Source organism: Montipora foliosa, chromosome 4 (genome assembly GCF_036669935.1).
Source record: "Montipora foliosa isolate CH-2021 chromosome 4, ASM3666993v2, whole genome shotgun sequence".
Classification (NCBI taxonomy): Eukaryota; Metazoa; Cnidaria; class Anthozoa; order Scleractinia; family Acroporidae; genus Montipora; species Montipora foliosa.
In genome coordinates, this window is record NC_090872.1 from 29054779 (window position 1) to 29072278 (window position 17500).

At 41.7% G+C, this 17500-nt stretch overlaps 1 protein-coding gene across 2 annotated transcripts in view; it reads left to right on the forward strand.

Moving 5' to 3' along the window:
* Positions 1–17500, forward strand: part of LOC138000538 (von Willebrand factor A domain-containing protein 3B-like) — a 47000-nt gene that overhangs the window by 19981 nt on the left and 9519 nt on the right. Inside the window, exons 17-34 of one of the 2 annotated variants that reach the window (XM_068847024.1) lie at positions 1854–1991; positions 2135–2262; positions 2596–2650; positions 3455–3582; positions 4794–5194; positions 6199–6244; positions 9304–9327; positions 9471–9603; positions 10803–10924; positions 11333–11383; positions 11756–11930; positions 12034–12114; positions 12532–12765; positions 13233–13397; positions 14274–14371; positions 14813–14874; positions 15070–15469; positions 17304–17500. The exon at positions 17304–17500 is cut by the window's right edge and continues 144 nt beyond it. In XM_068847024.1, the coding sequence (XP_068703125.1) occupies positions 1854–1991; positions 2135–2262; positions 2596–2650; positions 3455–3582; positions 4794–5194; positions 6199–6244; positions 9304–9327; positions 9471–9603; positions 10803–10924; positions 11333–11383; positions 11756–11930; positions 12034–12114; positions 12532–12765; positions 13233–13397; positions 14274–14371; positions 14813–14874; positions 15070–15469; positions 17304–17500 (2638 nt within the window). The remainder of the gene's footprint in view (positions 1–1853; positions 1992–2134; positions 2263–2595; positions 2651–3454; positions 3583–4793; positions 5195–6198; positions 6245–9303; positions 9328–9470; positions 9604–10802; positions 10925–11332; positions 11384–11755; positions 11931–12033; positions 12115–12531; positions 12766–13232; positions 13398–14273; positions 14372–14812; positions 14875–15069; positions 15470–17303) is intronic. The other variant, XM_068847025.1, reaches the window with a different exon arrangement.

Consider the following 17500-nt stretch of genomic DNA (forward strand, 5'->3'; position numbering starts at 1 on the left):
TCGTCGTCTCGCTTAGGGGTGTAAATTTTGGATTTTGGTCTCGCCTAGGGTGTTCCGGGCAAAGCGCCAATATTTTAAGCCGCCTAGGTCTCGTTTAGGGTTCCGCAAAGAGAAACAGAAGTCAAATTTTGTTTTTAACTTGTTTTTAGGGGTCAAAATTTCCTTAAGCCACGCCCAGATTAGTCTCCTTTGGGGATCACAAAAAGCTTGAGCCACGCCCAGATGGTCTCCTTTAGGGGTTAAATTCAAAATTTCCGACGAGCATCCCCGTCTGTTCCATATGGGAGTCCCCCCCCCCCGGGGATATTCCCCACATAAATCACAATCGCATCAAGACCAATAAGCAAGATAAAAAACAATAGGCCTTAATCACACGGCGGCCATGTTGAGTCTCGAGGGACTGAAAACTTTTGTTTTTGCGCACCGAAACTCGTTCCCAAACATTTTAACTCGAAGATCGGGGTACGAAATCTCCCGGGGGGGGGGGGACTCCCATAGGGAACAGACGGGGATGCTCGTCGGAAATTTTGAATTTAACCCCTAAAGGAGACCATCTGGGCGTGGCTCAAGCTTTTTGTGACCCCTAAAGAAGACCAATCTGGGCGCGGCTTTAAGCAAATTTTGACCCCTAAAAACAAGTTAAAAAGAAAATTTGACTTCTGTTTCTCTTCGCGTAATTCTGTGTTTTTTCGCGGAACCCTAAACGAGACCTTGGCGGCTTAAAATATTGGCGCTTTGCCCGGAACACCCTAAGCGAGACCAAAATCCAAAATTTACACCCCTAAGCGAGACGACGAGCATCCCCGTCTGTTTCATATGGGATTCCTCCCTCCCCCCCCCTCCGGGCGAAATCTATTGTCTATATATGGCCAATATGGTGGCCACCGCGCGAATAAGGCCCATTGATTTATGTACTGAAAAATCATTTATTCAATGGATAGGGTCATCTATCCTTTGAACGACTTGGCCATGCAGTTTTGTATTACTAAGCTATAACTGAACAGGCGAATGACGATGTTTGTATAGCTAAGGTTTCAATAACGTTTTCCATGGGATGGCGATGATGGACTAGGCACTGTGTTCGCAGCACGAACCTAAATATAATGGCCTGGCGTAGGCTAAGCAAACGGTGTTTAGAGGCGCTGTAGATGGCGGTAGACCGCCGGTAACTGGCTCTTTCTGAAACCCCTGGTACAGCACCCCTGGTATCGTGCCCTTGCTTTTAGTGCCCTTTTATAGTGCCCTTGCTTTTGGTCTAACCCTACCTCTCTGTAGTCTCCGCCGTGCAACCGAACATGTCTCTGTGGACCCGTGTAACATACATTCCTATTAAAACGAAAAAAACCAATTCGCTCTGACGAAGGGCTAACGTTCGAAATGCCAGCCCACAAATCCTTCTTACGGTGGATAATTTACTAGTGCCTTTGTGAACTCGTTTGATAGAATTAAAATTTTGTATTTCACTCCCCACCGATACAGCAACATAGTTTCTTTAGAAACTGGTGTCTCTATTTCATTGTTATATCATATCATATCTTTATTTACACTTGGATTTTAGAGTAGCTTGATGTAGCTAGTATCTCCGAGCATTTACCCTCCCAACTGTTATACACCACAGAGGACAGACCACAACAACGGGAACTCCATGCCCTACTCATTGCGAACAATGTGTGGTTTCTTTTACGTCCCACAGGGTTATGAGCATTGAACGATTGTGAGACGGGTGCGCGATGCACTAATACTAACCCGCGGTTTTGTCTGCGACAACGGTTGTTTCTTCGTAATTTAAAATCAAGAATGCCTTGAGGAGTTTTTTGTGTGACTTGGGTTTTTACACTGATCGTTTTTCCTAGAACCTCGATAATGCATGGCAGTGGGTGAAGGGACTCAGCACTGGCGGCTCTACAAACACACTAGCATCGTTGAAACTCGCGCTGGCAGATCCTCAATGTCACGCAATCTATCTCCTGACTGACGGCCGCCCTGATCAGGTTAGCACACTATTTGATAGTTTTTGCTGTAGAAAATAAAATAGTGAACTTCAATTAACTGTGATCGTCGTAGTGACGCAGATTTCTTTTCTCATTCGCTGCCTCTCAGTAACTTTTGACGCGTTGTGATTTTTTTCTTTTAGCCTCCGTCTTCCATCCTTGCGCAAGTGCAACTGTTGACCCCAGTCCCCATTCATACAATCTCGTTCAACTGTGCTGATACCGAAGCAAATCAGTTCCTTTGTCAGCTAGCTGCAGAAACTGGAGGAAGGTAAATAATCTGTTTAATACAGGCGTACTCCGTAGGGAATCCCCTGGGCTCCAGAACGTCCTATCTCCTTTTCACCGCTACAAGAAGAGAGCTCAACATTTCAAACCAATAAAATTCGGAACGTACCAATGCTAACACCTTTTTACCAGTGAAGAACAGTCATTGGCGGTCGATCTTCGTCATCCTGCCTTTCTCCGAAGCAATTGTTTTTCCCTGTCCTTCATGAAGACGTTTGTGTGTGCACGTGTAGAGAAGCGCGCAATGTGTCGTGATAAGTTATCAGCTGTCCTTTCAACGTTATGTGAATGCGACCTTTCCTTGTAACTTGATTAGGTTCCACTACTTTTCCGAAGACGGCTACGACATTGAAGGACCCAGGCCGTTTGAGGTAAGTCGGACTTCTTGCAAATGAAATTCAAATATTTGCTTCCAAGAAAGGTCTGTTTTAGTTTGAGTCGGGCCTCTTACTCGATACTTCAGGCATAGCTTTTTCCTATATTGGCCTTCCTGGCCGGTGAATAGGGAGCTTAAGCACACGCGTTTTTAAGATGCGGACGGCAACTGGAAGTGAATATTTCGCACGCCAGGATAGCGGTCTCTCCCAGATTTTTAAACTTATGGTCTCTAATAGTGAAAAGATACTTAGCGATATAAACGTGGTTGTGTGAAGACAAGTTAAAAGGGAAAACAGCTCACTTCCGGTTGCCGTCCGCGTGTCAAAAACGCGCGTGCTTAAGCTCCCTAATAACATACATGTACTTTTCTTGAAAGTGAGCCCTAAACGGTCAGTGTACAGAAGTATAACGCAAGGTTAAACTGTCTCTGTTGCACAGATTAAGATTGACCAAATAGATGTTCTTTTAGCTATGTGCCAGAAACGTTTCGAGGCAACTTGCTCTTCTTTAGCGGCAAATGCGCAGTTGCACGCGAGTCATAACGTTTCGACAGAAAACAGGAAACATGCACGCGCTGATTCTATCACGAAAGCGAAGTGGTCCGTTTGAATTGCGACATACGAAGCGAATGAAGCTCAAGCTAAAGATGACCGTCATACCATTTCGCTTTTCTGGAAATCCCGTAGATTGTGAAAAACACCCAAAAGAGAAAACAAAAAAAAGAACATATGGTAGGAGGGGGATCAGGGAATCTGTCAATGGTTCGGTGTAATTGTTGATATCGATTCAAATTATAGAGTGAAGATCTTCGCCTTTTGAGAGAAGAGATCGATAAAGGCTTGGCAGATCTGCGTAAACTGACCATGATAAGGAACGAATGTGCTCAGCTTGACTGGTTTGGTTCCAATACTGGACGCTGTTCAAGGTAAGGTGCTGCCCACCTAAACCTATTAATCCCTATGGAAAACGATAAACTTCGCTAAGCGAGCAAAATGATGTAATTTTCCAGATTGCATGCAAACGTTTGGAAATTTTACGCACTTCAATCGCTACGGAGTACCCCAAGCGTACACAACTTAATCACACGAAAATCGCACTCGTTAACGTATTCGCTAGATTACGCATTTCAAATGTCTGTGAACGTGGACCTTTATATTGGCAGGACCTCTATATTGTGCAGGGATGACGCAATGGTGAGAGCACTCGCCTCCCACCAATGTGGCCCGGGTTCGATTTCCAGACTTGGACCAACATGTGGGTTGAGTTTGTGGGTTGTCTACTCTGGACCGAGAGGTTTTTTCCGGGTACTCTCCTGAAAAACCAACAGTTGACTTGATTTGCGTTAATTGTTGGTGTCCTCAATTCGCGGTCCAGCGCTAGAACGACTAGACACTTAAATAAAGTTCCTTTCCTTTATTTTAGATCCCGGCTAAATCTTCAAATGTTGTTGTAAAACATGAAGCGTGAATGATAAAGCGTCGTTGGTTACCGCTTATCGCAAGGATGTCAAGCCACTGTACATTTTCTACGATGAAATGATATATGAAATGGATCAGATATGAACGGCGGATATGAAATCAAGTGAAGCTATGATCCTCGCAGTTATGAACGCAATTTTTGCAATTGCGTAGCTCTAGAAGCCTGAAAAATTCAGGACTTCAACGGGGTTTGAACCCGTGACTTTGCGATAACCGGTGCGACGCTCTAACCAACTGAGCTATGAAGCCACTGACGTTGGGAGCTGGTCATTTGTGGGTTCTAATAATCCCGAGAGGAATGAATCAACGATGAAATGATATATGAAATGGATCAGTTGGTTAGAGCGTCGCACCGGTATCGCGAGGTCACGGGTTCAAACCCCGTTGAAGTCCTATTTTTTCAGGCTTCTCTACGCAATTGCAAAAATTGCATTCATAACTGCGAAGATCATAGCTTTACTTGTGTACATTTTCTAGCAGTAAAAACAAACGCTACCATACGTTTTTTTCAACGTTCGTACTCTATAATTGTAATGAATAAGCGACACCTTGTTGGGCGTTATGAATTGCTCTGCAGTAAAGTTATTCCTCGCTTTTATCGTGTGATTCATTTCGTACAGGATATTTTTTAACAAAAATTTATTTTTCACCAAAACAGAAACCATCCGCGGTCAGTAAGCGGATCCTCTCACAGGCCTCTATCAGCTACAAACACAGTGACACCCTCTCCTCCTCGCTCAGAACGAACAAGTAGTGCTCGGGTGCGACCGGCTAGTGCCATGTCCCGCACTGCCAGTATCAGATCTCGTCCATCAAATGCCAAACCTCGACCAACCAGTGCAAGGTTGAAGTACAGTAGCCACAAGGATTACATTGTGAGCAGTGCATGTCGGAATATACCGCAATCTCCGACCCAGACTCCCAGTTACAAAGTGAACGAAACCAAAACGAGTCAGATGAGACTGGAACTGCGAAAGAAGTCCAGTGACTGGATGCTCAGAGAAACAAGGGAATATCTCGAGAAGACACCGGAGGATTTCAAAAAAAGGCGGTTAAAACGTAAGTATTTGAAAAAGTGCATTCACGTCGTTTCCTAGTCTTTTTAGCCTCGTTTTCTAAAAGAGGCCGAGTCAATGTCTCTCTTGAAAATTAGTGTTCATTCAGAGGAAACGGTTGGAAAGTGGCTGGTATTTACTTATATATCAATTCACCTTTTCATGAAACAGTTAGTGTCTTCCCGGAAGTGTGAACTAAACGATTAATGCCCTACTTTTATTTAAGTTTGAGATTTGGCTGTACATTATGTGCTGAATTTTGAGGAGCAACATCATGTGCTTAGGAGGAATTTAGGTCCACTTTTTAGTCTCAACTGAACGAGTTACCTGAATGGACCTCTTTAGCTTGTACGTTTTGTTTTCAGACCACGTGATGTTACTCTAGGGAACAGTTTCTTTCAAATGTCTTATGCACGTGAATATGTATGCATGAAAAAACAAAAGGAAAATTCCCTTGGGAACATCACGTGGTCTGAAATGGGAAAACAAAACGTACAAGCTAAAGAAGTCTATTGAACGGTTTCTTTTTATTGTCGAATGTCCATGTTTATTTCAGTGTGAAAGCCTTGAAATAGGATTTTTGTTATTGAGCGATAAAAGCTGTATCCACGAGATTAACCTTCTTTCTGTTGCCTGTTTCAAAGCATCTGAAGAGTGTGAACTTATGAGTACTGCCTCTCGACGTCTTTACTGCCAACCCGAGGGAAGGGAAGTTTCAAGTATCCCCGTCCCTAGGGAAGCATTTAGCGAGGCGACGGAAGGTGGCTTTATTCGCGAACGAAGAGCGTGTCCCTTTGCGGGATCAACGCTTTCTGCTTTTACTATCCGTATGAAAAACAAGAATCTTAAGTGAAACGGGACTATTAGTGATATGTTGTCAGTAACCCAAAGGTCGAAAAGTCGTGGAGGATTTATTTATAGGCAGCTCGTGTTAATCCAATAGTACGAAAATTCGTTATTTTTTACAGTCTTAAGTGCTCAATCCTTTTCATCCTGTTTCATTGTTAGGTAAAACTAAGAAGAAAAGAAGGTCGAACTCGTACGGCGACATCAGGTGGGTGAATTAATGACATTATCAATTAATTAATGAACTAATGAATTAATCGTTATATTTTGTGAAGCGCAAATTAAATAAAGATATGATCACAACTAAAATAAATCTAAAATTAAAAATAAGTATTGCTATATTCACAAAACCAGGGGTTTCAATAAGCACCGACGGCCGACGAAAAGCGTCGGCTGCGTCGCTCAGAGAAGTCGGCTACTTTTTACTCTACATTGAATTAATTGAAGGATTCCTTCAAACCTGAAGTAAAATTCATTTTTGATCGACTTGAATGTACCTTTTTTAACCTCAATTTCAAAATAATTATCAGGTTTGATATTGCCATCTTTGAGCTACAGTGCACGGCTATAACTTTTTTCCGCATTTTTGCCTAGACCAACCGTCACATTTTTTATGTAATTCAATTACGTTTAGTTACGTTTCCAAACATATCAAGACGTTTAATGTAAAACAGGTTGTTATTGAGTAATCTTTACATCAAGACTTGTTTTCCAAAAACAGTAAATTTTTCCGTTAGTTTCATCGGTTAAGCCTTTTCGTTTGTTCAGATTAAAATGACATATTCTTATCGTTCGACAGAAATGATTTCTCATGTTAAGAAATGTTGAAATTTGCGCTTGAAAAAACGCGCAAAAGAGGTTTGCCGTTCCCGGCAGGTTGAAATTGATAGTAATGATGACATGAAGTTGTCGAAACATGATATAACGTTAAAAATCGTTAATTTTCCTTTTGAAATGGTTTTCCAAATCTTTCTTTGCTGGAAATTATCAAAAGAATGCGCTTAATTGCACACTCAGTGTCTCTGTTGATTAGAAATCTTCCTTCATCTTTGTACTCAATTTGGTGCCCAGAACGCTGGAAATCACATTTCAGAGCTTCCAGATTTCACAATCGTCTGGGGGAGCATGCCCCCCAGACCCCCCTAGATGAAGGGGCCTAACGGCGCCCTCTTGATACAGTCGGCTACTAGACTCAAACCAGCTGCCTACTTCAAATTTTATTGAAACTCCTGCAAAACCTAATAGTTCCTTAAGAAAATAAAAAAACACTAAATCACAGACAAGTCTTGAGATCACGCTTAAAACTAGACACAGAGTCCAGACCAGTGATGTTGCTAGGTAGACTATTCCTAAGGTACTTGGCTGCAGAGGAGAAGGCCCTTGCTTCGAGTGTAGGTAACATCTTGCCTCTTGGGGCCATCAGGAGAAGTTTTCGATTAGATTTTAGTTCGTATTTAGTTGGAGTTTTGAATGGTGCTCTTGAGATGGCAGACATGAGAAGGGTAAAAGTGGCCCCAACCTCCGAATTTTTTATTCCGGTTAAGGTAATTCCCATGAAAATGACGTACTATCCAGATTTTTTTCAAACTTGGCACAATTGATATTCATACACAGGACATTTCAAAAATGCAATAAAAAGATGGCGTCACCGTGCTTGTTTTCGCGCTGTATGCCCTTAATTGTAAGTGTTTTTTATTGAATTTCGCGAGAAACGTTCGAAACTAGATCAACCGGTAAAACTGTTGTTATGTAGCAAAAGCTACTGAATATTACTGAAAACTTGAACCTGCTTGTTTGTCCGGGCTATAATCTTTAAGGAAGTGATTTCAAATTGGTCAATCTTGCAAAGAAATGTAAGCAAATTGGACCGCTACAGTCATCACCTTGCACGCAGTGTCTGGCTCCAAGTGCAGTTTCACGTCTATCCAACTTTTTTTCTACTTAAAATATGTTTTCCGTATACCTATTGCGAGTAAATAAAACAACACCTTCTTAACCGAGAAGAGTTATCATGATTGCACTTAAAAGCTCTTGAACAGCAAAAACGGCCTTTGTTGCCTCTCTTCAGATGGCTGGCGCGAAACGCCGCCATCTGCGAAGTCGCAATGTTATGCGCAGTATGAGATGCGCGGTGCAAAACAAGAGAATCACCTCGAGTCAACTTTTAGCACTATAAAAAAAATGCGAGAAACTTCAATTTTATTCAATCAGACGAGACCAAATTCATAACTTGCCTCGCTCTCTTATTGGCTAATGGAAAATACGGAGACTTTCTATTGGTTAAAAAATGACAGATCGAAGTTTCACAAAATGTTGCATAAATTCAACTCTTCGAAACGCATAAATTCTAAATTTGTGTGTCTGTCCGCTTATCGGAAATAAAAATTAGCCATTGATAGCCGCGAGAATTTTGCAGTCATTGTAAAAAGCTGTTTTGCATTGCACTTTTAAAGAATCTTTTCAAAGCAAAGCAGTTTGTATCGTAATCTCAGGAATGGGTCCATGCGTCACACTAGTTCGGCTTTGGGCCAAACGACTTCAGGTTTTGGCTTTATTTTACGGCCTAACATAATTGGAATTTCGAAGTGAAAATGAGCGAATCTTCCTGCAATGGTTGAATAGATTTATCTCAGCAACGAAAAACGGCCTTCCTGGAAAGTGATCAGCAACCTAAGATGAAACTCTCTGCACAGTTAGACATGCAGATTCACTTGAGCGAATTCAGAACTTCCACCTTAAAATTTCCAACTGTGAAGGTACTTCTGAATCTGCTTCAGCGATTTTCCTTTTATTTTCATAAAGAGTTTCATGTTAACCTGCTAATTACTTTCCAGCAATAAAAAAATATGGGTTACTGTGTTCGTCTTCTAGAGTATAAGGCGTTTTAAGATGGGTCTTCTCTTGTTATGGTAACTTATCACATCACAATATTGAGCGCATTTTGTTTAGTTGCTTCACATTGTAATACAGCATATTTGTTTGGTGATACAGTGTCCTTCTAAATAGTACAGTTTCCTGAAAGTCTTGAAACTGGTTCGAGGCACTGCTTCCTATTAGTTGCGGCAAACCGGGTTAGAGACTTTCTTTGGTCACACGAACCCGGCTTTATACAATTCGGTCTAGGTATCGTTAGAACTATAAACAGCCGTATTAACTGACGTTCAAATTTTTGAGTTTGGGTACTGCTTTTGGCTTGTGGTTGCGGCTTGCTTGTGAACAAGCCTTGATAGATTATTCACCAGCTTAATCTTTTTTCTTATATTGCAGTGACGCGGATTTGACCGTAAAAAGGTAACCAATCAAGTGTTGTTTTTTCGTAGAGATGCGACTCCTTTAACGGCTGTTATCAGTGTAGCAACCAACGCGATAAAGCAGTTTTCGCGTGGTCTCACATCATCGACGCATTATTTACGTGATCTTTTTTGCTCACTTAGTTGGCTTAAAAAACACGGACTTGTAGCCAGAAAGCTGACCATCTTGGACGCCTTGGCTCCCACTATGATCCCCCATAGCACGAAGTACGTACCAATACTGGACAAGCATGTACTTTCTAAGGTTTTTGACCAGGTAAGCTTTGTTCGGCCTCTGTTGTTTACAAATAAGTCTAATTGACCTTTTCGGATAAAACCGGGAGACTAAGGGAGTTTTCCATTTACACAAAATTTCCGGAAATTTCAGTGGAAATTTCCATCAGGCGAAAAACGTGTTCCTTTAACTCAGGTCCGTTCGCCGCCCAGTGATTGCGATTTTACTCGCCAAAATTTAAAAATGTGGCCGTGAATAGCCTGGAAGTGGTAAGACCTCTCAAAAGTTGTAAATGGAACACACATTTCCACCGGAAAGTTTCCAACGGGGAAACAGGACTACCTTTTCAGAAGTTCCGTTTATTCCGGAAATTTTCCAGTGGAAGGAACCAAAAATGTGTGTTCTATTTACATCCCAACCGGAATTTCCGGAATTTCTTTGTAAATGGAAAACGCCCTAAGCGCTCATTCTTCGCGCGGGGTATGGCTATCTCGTCAACATACTCGCTGCCATGTGTGTCTTGATTTGTCCACCCAAAACGAGTCATCCTGAACCCGTGGAAAGAACTAGCGCTTAGCTTCCCGTTGTTTTCCGTTTAGGACAATTGTGATTGTACTCAGTTGCATAAAACACGCTCCATGTTTGACTAATTCATTGAGCCGTCAGGCCGTACCGTTGTACCGTTGTAGCTTGATTCAGAGATCTTGGGATATACTAAATCGTGTATTTTACCAAGATTGCATGTAATCTCGCAATCTGGTTGCCTGTTGTCGATAAGAGGCTAGATAACGATTCTCGTGTCATGCTCGTGTCACGCAATTGTATTAGCCGATCAGAAACGCTCAGTTTTGGGAAATAAACTAATCGGATTGCGAGAAAATTTTAGACAGCGCTTGCTCTTTCCTTGTCTCACGATCCTGGTCATTCTCTGAAATAAACATTTTCTTTTACGTTGAATATTGTGGTAAAAAAACAAATCGAATGTGGTTCAGCGTTGTCTGTACTTGTACTCTTTGTATTATCTTCCTCGTGAGTTCACAACATTTTGACCACTATGATGTCGAATTTTGCTGTCGATAAGAGTACAGAGCTGCATGGTACCTGTTTTTCTTTTTAACCCTTTTCAATTAAGGAGCGTTTTTCTCAGGCTTTCTTAGACATTCTCGAAGCAATTTAACCCGAGGAAACTCTTGGTCGTTATTCGAGTGTTAGGTGATGCAGGTCTTGCTTCGTGTCGGCAGGTTCTTCCCTTAGCCCACACATCAGGAAGTAACCGGGATGAAGTGCAGCTTGTGAATCCTCAGGGAGTTAACCTCAAGGCTTATGAGGCTCGATTGGAAACTGCCATCGGCGATTATACGAGGTAATCACGATATTGTAAGACCAAACACTCGAGCATGTCAATTCCTTTATTTTGAACATGAGCCTGAATTAAACAGGGACGAAAAACAAACATCTTGGAAAACTGTAACTCATAATGTGCACTTTTTTCACGTTAAGCGTGTTTATGCTATAATTTCCTGATATGTACAGTACTGTCATATGTAAGCTTGTAAAAACTTGATAACTAAATGAATTACATGAATTACATTCTTTTACATTGTAAAGCGCTTAGAAAAGCGATGTATAAGCGCTATATAAATTCCATTATTATTATTATTATCATCATCATCATCATCATCATCATCATATTATTATTATTATTAAGCGTTGAGTTAATGCTGATGAAAGGGTCCGTAAAGCAATTTTAATAATAATTTTTTTTTTGCAGGCATCTCGATGAGCTGGTGTTCGTTCATCTTAGTGACGACGAAAGAGTGAAGTATGTTCACAACAAAACAGGTTGCAATGTAGTTTCTATTTTGCTGAGATCTTTTCAGGGCGTACGAATTTCAAAGGCGCTCGAATAACGAGTCATTCCATGGACGCGGAAAGCCGAGTGTGCGGTTTCTTTCTCCTTGCAGCATTTCTTTAGCCTGATCCACACATGCGACGCTAGTGTAAATACAAGCCCAAGGTATCTATCAGCTCGATGGCTCCTCGGTTGAAGTTGAAACCAAGATGGGGCTATCTTCATTCGCCATTTTGAAAAATGACTAAACTACACGTGTATATTTTACGTCGTTCCGTTTGTTCATTTGTTCGTTTGTTTTATTAAATTATCAAGTTTCCTCGTCCCTCTCTTGCAAACTAGATATCCTGACGACAGAGTTCCGTCATTTGTCAGTAACAAGGCCTCCATGATGGATGATTTGGAGAAGCAAGGCTGGCCAGTGAGCCCAGCTGACATTAATTTACTAGAGAAAGAAATCGAGCAAGCTCAAACATTCCTTCTCCAATCTCAAGACCTGAGAAAGAAATCGGAAGAGGTAATAACCCATCAAATCACAGATATATGAGGTGTAGTACGAGCTTTGCGCATGACACTTCGCGTACTCCATACCGTGTTTAAAATAGTCTTTCTCTCTAAAGGCCTCCCGAGAAATAGCCGAACAACAACGAAAAGCCCGCGAAGACGCTGAAAGTAAGCGATTGGAGCAGGTCATGACAAAGGTAAGCCTCTCACAGCTTCCGTTTGACTTCGGTTGCATTCCGGCGCTTAAGGACATCTCTGATTCAGGATATTCATTGGCCCTAATTACACTGGGACGTCTTCCTCTTCATTCGTTTCGCATACATTAGCATATTCAACAGAGGTCTTATTCAACCAACGTCAAGAGGAAGCGGAGGTGACAATAACGAAATGCACGAATGCTGACAGTTCTTAAGAGATCTATTTGATTGACGTACTTTCCAACATGGCGTGAATGAAAACCTGTAAGCCATTCTGCCTATGATTCATCCCTTTCGCCCCCCAAGGGGTTTCCCCCATTGACGAGTAAAATCAGCGTGAAAAATACTTGGTTCTATTTGTCGTCCGTTATGCTTTCTTACACATTTCACAAAAATCACAAGGATTTCTTTTCCAAGCAACAGGCACCCAAGCCTTCGCCGCCGGCCCAGTCCACCACCAATAAAAATCGACTCCTGAACCACAAGGTCCTGGCGCGGAGCGAAGTGGACGGATTTTACTACGCAGGCGTAGTGTCCCGTTGTTTGAACTCGCGCTTTGTTGAGATTGACTTCCGGGACTTTGATCGTCAGGTGGTCCCCGCGAGATACGTCATCCCTCTCCAAGGAGCCAGGCCATGCCCCACACTAAAGGTACAACAGTTTTGAACTTTATTAACGTGGAATCCAAACTGCTCTTAGTTTTTATGTTTCTCCATAAAACATGTTCGCTGAGCAAACAACTGTAAAAGGGCCTGTTGGTCTATTAACGGGAGAAAAAAGAAGAGAAAGTCATTACAGAAACAAATTATAAGAACAGTTTCATTGCCATCGATGTTTCATGGGTAAAGAGTGTTCATTACAGCGGGATTTAATTAAGGGCATGAATGAAGTGGCTCATAGGGGCATCTGATATCCTGATAGGTGTATTTCGCATTTTCTCTGTATTTTATTCCGTTTTGTAAGTATCTAAGCTGTTAAAATTCAAGAATTTTGAATCATGGCGATTTCAATTTGGTTTTTCTTCTGGATGGCTAAATATGTGGGCGCATGCTCTTGACTACTATCCAAACCTTCTTTGGTGACTCAACCGGAAATCGCTGCTCACTTCCGTTTATTAGGCCGGTGACTATGTCCTCGTCAAGACTCTCGTTCCACGCGAGGAGGAGGATGACGAAATAAACGATGGTGTACAGTGCTACGTACCTGGCGTTGTTCAAGTTGTGCCTCTGAGGAAATCAACGGCAACTAAGTGCTACACCATAATGCGCTTTAATGGTAAAAAGGTTGGTAAACTCGCTTAAATTTTCATGTTCTTACGATTGAACTGGAGACGAGCAAGAAATGGAGGTCGGCTAAGGCGACGAATTCACGTGAGCCTCAATTTCGTGCCCTTTCCAGCCCGACCATGAGGTTTTCAATTCGACCTGGGGCTTTAGACTTGATCAGATGTATTTTTGCGATGGTGACTCCGGGATATTCGGAAAAAAATCCGAGTGCTCGTTTGCATGGAGTCGAAGCTACGACCTTTCGACTACCAGTTCGGATGCTCTACCACTAAGCTATGGGAGACTCTTCTAAGCAAAGCCATTTAACTTGGTCCAGGTGACAATTGTCCCGCCGTTGTCAAAATGGAGCATAATCGTGATTGTACTGAAAGAGATGTTACATGTTAACCCTGGTGAATGAAATGAAGAGATTGCTTATTTATCGATGATGTCTAGGGGATATACGGAAAAGGAAACCCGAGTGCTCTTTTGCAGGAGTCGAACTTACGACTGGCTTCCGATTATTAGTTCGGATGCTCTACCACTGAGCTGTAGGAGACTAGTGGGAGCAAAGCCATACACCTTATTCCAAAATGGCCGCCATTTTAGTATTCTTTTGTTTCCATGCAAATTTTCCCTTATGGCCTCGCTTTCAAACGTAAGAATATTTAACCTTGAACGCGGCCGAAAGGGCCAATTTTGCATGGAAACAAAAGAATACTAAATGGCGGCCATTTTGGAATAAAGTGTCTTCAACTAGGTCTAGCTGACATTTTTCCCGTCATACTGCTAGAACTTGTTTTTCGAAATGTGGCTTTCTTTGACAAGTTGTTGTGAGACTAAATACAACGGTTTTTTTTAGTGCGTGTGATTTACTTGTTTCTTTTGCTGTAGATCACATCTCTGAGGAATGATCTGGAGAAGATATCAAAAGCACGTTACACGTTCGCCTGCCGCTACATCAGGGACGCCCTACTATCCGCTTATCGATCGTAAGTTGGTTGAAATGATCCGCCATATGATGAACGCACATGAACAATTTCCCCGTCATTTTATTCAACTGTTCATGTATGAAAAATTTGAAAAGGTACCCGGCTTTTGTGAGGGAACGTCGGATATAGGCGGTTTATCAAGCAAAACGCGTGTTAGCGCCCTCGGGGGGGCTGAACGCAGAGGAATCACACTCGTCGCTTCACTCACTCCGTTCGAATGGTTACCAAGCTCTGCAGGCTGTAATTTGTAACTGTTATTTTAATATCGGACTTAAATGGCTTCAGCCAGACCCTCTGCCTCGTGCTCAACTGCTATGCAGTTAAACAACAGAAAACGCACGTTCAGTGTACACAAAGAGTTTATAGCCTTAATTTACACTTGTGCCGCTCAGAAAAGAAACTGTTTTCAATCGTTGCTATTTTTTGTTGATTTGTTTTCAGAACAACACCATTTGGGATCTACTCACACGATGGTGATGATTATATGGCACCGGAGGACAAGGGTAAATTGATAAACAATAAGACAAATACTTTTTATCTCGAAAGTTTGGAGAGAAGGTTCGGAGAATTTTGAATGTAACTTTTTAAAACTTAAAAATGAACTTAAGCTGCATTCAAATTTCTCCAAAGGAGATTAGCATCAAACTTGTATGTCTGAATTTCGATGTCATAACTGACTTTCGCTTGTATTGTTTTAGGTGAACATAAGGACGATGAATCACCTCGAAGCCAAGTGAGTAGTCGAGCCAGTAGTAGGGCCAGCGGTCATTCCAGTAAGAGCAGCCGTGCAAGCAGCCATGGCAGCCGAAGTCGTAGTGTAAGTCCTCAAGGAAGTCCTGCCCTCTCCTCTAAAGAGCTGTCACCCCGTGATCCAGCAGAGGAAAGACAATCCTTCGAGGATTTGAAGCAAAAGCTGGAGGAGGAACACAGGAAGCAGCTGGAGGTAGTGAACAGGAGGATAGAGGAGATGCAGAGGCTACTGGAAGAAGAGAGGGAGAGACATCGGCAGGCGACAGAAAGTTTGGAGGAGAAGCGGAGAGAACTAAATGATGATCAACAGAACTTCTTGCAGCAGCAGATTGATGAGCAGAATAAGAGGTTTGACTCTGAGATTCTTATGCTCATGTAGTTCGTAGTTCTTTTAACTGCTTAATTAATTAAATATTAGATGGCTGCTACATATACACTATCCATCGAAATGGTCGAGACGTGCCATCTTCTTACCTTCATTACTCATGAATTTGTGGAAAATCTGAGACGCAATTTTCGCGTTAACTTGCGTTAACTCCCGCAATGTTTCTACCATCATCAATGTATGTCTACACTTGAACACCATCGATCCCTCTCTTTTGCGAGATGTCACTCGCGGGCTGCAGGTGAACAGCTTTGTTACTCGCTAGCCTTGTCATTCGCGCGCGTCTTTCGCGCTTGGCATCTGGCAATCCACAAGTGGAAACCCTTATTTGCTGTATTTTATTTCTCCCCTTCAGAGAAAGAATTCATAAATTAAGATTAATATTTGAAAAAAAAAATACACGAAGAGGAGAGGGGCACCTCTAGGTTAACTAATGTTTTGCAAACAAATTTCTTGTTTCTAAAGAATTTGTGGTGCTGCGTCGGTAGTAGAGAGAAACATAAAAATTTGGTTTTATCAAACGATTTGATCAAGGTCGAATTACCATCGTGAAAGATTTGGAAAGCTGACGTTCCGAGCGTTAGCCCTTCGTCAGAGCCCTTTGTCAGAGCCCTTCATTAGCCCTTTGCACTGACGAAGGGCTAAATCTCAAAAGGTCAGCTTTCCAAATCTTTCACGGTGGTAATTCGATCTTTATCAACTCGTCTGATAAAACCAAACTTTCTTGTAACTAATATCGTGCCCCAGGTGGCTAGATTACTATTACAATAGTGAAAAGTTGATTACCATCATCAAATAAAAGAAACTACAGACTTATAATAAAGTAATTGCAATATTTAAGTATTTTTGTAGCCTTATTATACTAAGAAGTAGGGTAAACAAAGGAAGAAAATTAAGAAATATAGAACAAGTCCATACCAATGAAGCAGTATAAATCTTTTCTAATTTAATTTGTCATAACTTAATGTTTAATATTGGGCAGCATAGTGGTGTTTTAAATGAGGCTAAATATCATTTGGGCAAAGTTAAAACCCAAGCCAATGCAGCAGTTTCTCCTGAGATATTTGGGGAGTTTCCAGAGAGATTTGCAGGGGCATTGCCATGTGCTTTGGCTTGAGTCACCTTCTTGCTTACTCGTTTGCTTTTCCCTCCCTCCCTCCCATGGTTTAGGATAAGTATACATTCCACACACTGGTGTCAGTGGGAGGTGGACTGTGGCTTGGTTGCCATGGTGACTTCCTTGCTGTTGAGGAGAATGTGCCTCCTTTCTTGCTACTATTACGGTACCTGCTCTCCAATAAATTGGCGTAGTGTTTCAACGCACTTTTAAATTCACGTTTGGATAGTTTATTACGAATAGATGAAGGGATGTCATTCCAAATACATTTACCACTAATGCTTGGACAAAATTTTCGAATGTTTGTCCGAAAGGATTCGATAACTGATTGATCAAATGTGCGTATAGTGACCAACCTGCTTAAAGCTATAAGTGAAGGAAAATCTTGGAGTTTTATCACTATAGACATAATCATAAAATAGTAAGCACCTATTTAATTTAACTATATCGGGAAGTTTCAATAAGTGCAAATAAAGTTACGTAAGAAGGGGTAATTGGTTCAGCCAGAGGGTTATCTTTTATTATAAGAACGGGCTACATGCCCCTTGGTTTCCTGTTTAGAGTTTATGCCACAAATATGGCGGTGACCATTTGTATTTAAAGGGTTAGGGTTGTATTGGAAGGGTGAGATTTTTACTTTGTGAAAAGCAATGCCATTAGTTGTTGTTTTTTTCGAACAGGCAAAGCGAAATTCAGGAAGAACAAAAGCGACTTCAAAACCAACAAGAAGATCTGCTGAAGAAGCAAAAAGAACAACAAGAACAGCTTCTGATGCAGCAATACAACCAGACGCAGCAACTACAGCTTCAACAACAACAACTCTTACAACAACTAGCTAGCAAGCTGCAGACTCCCATTCAAGACAGATCCGAGCGCC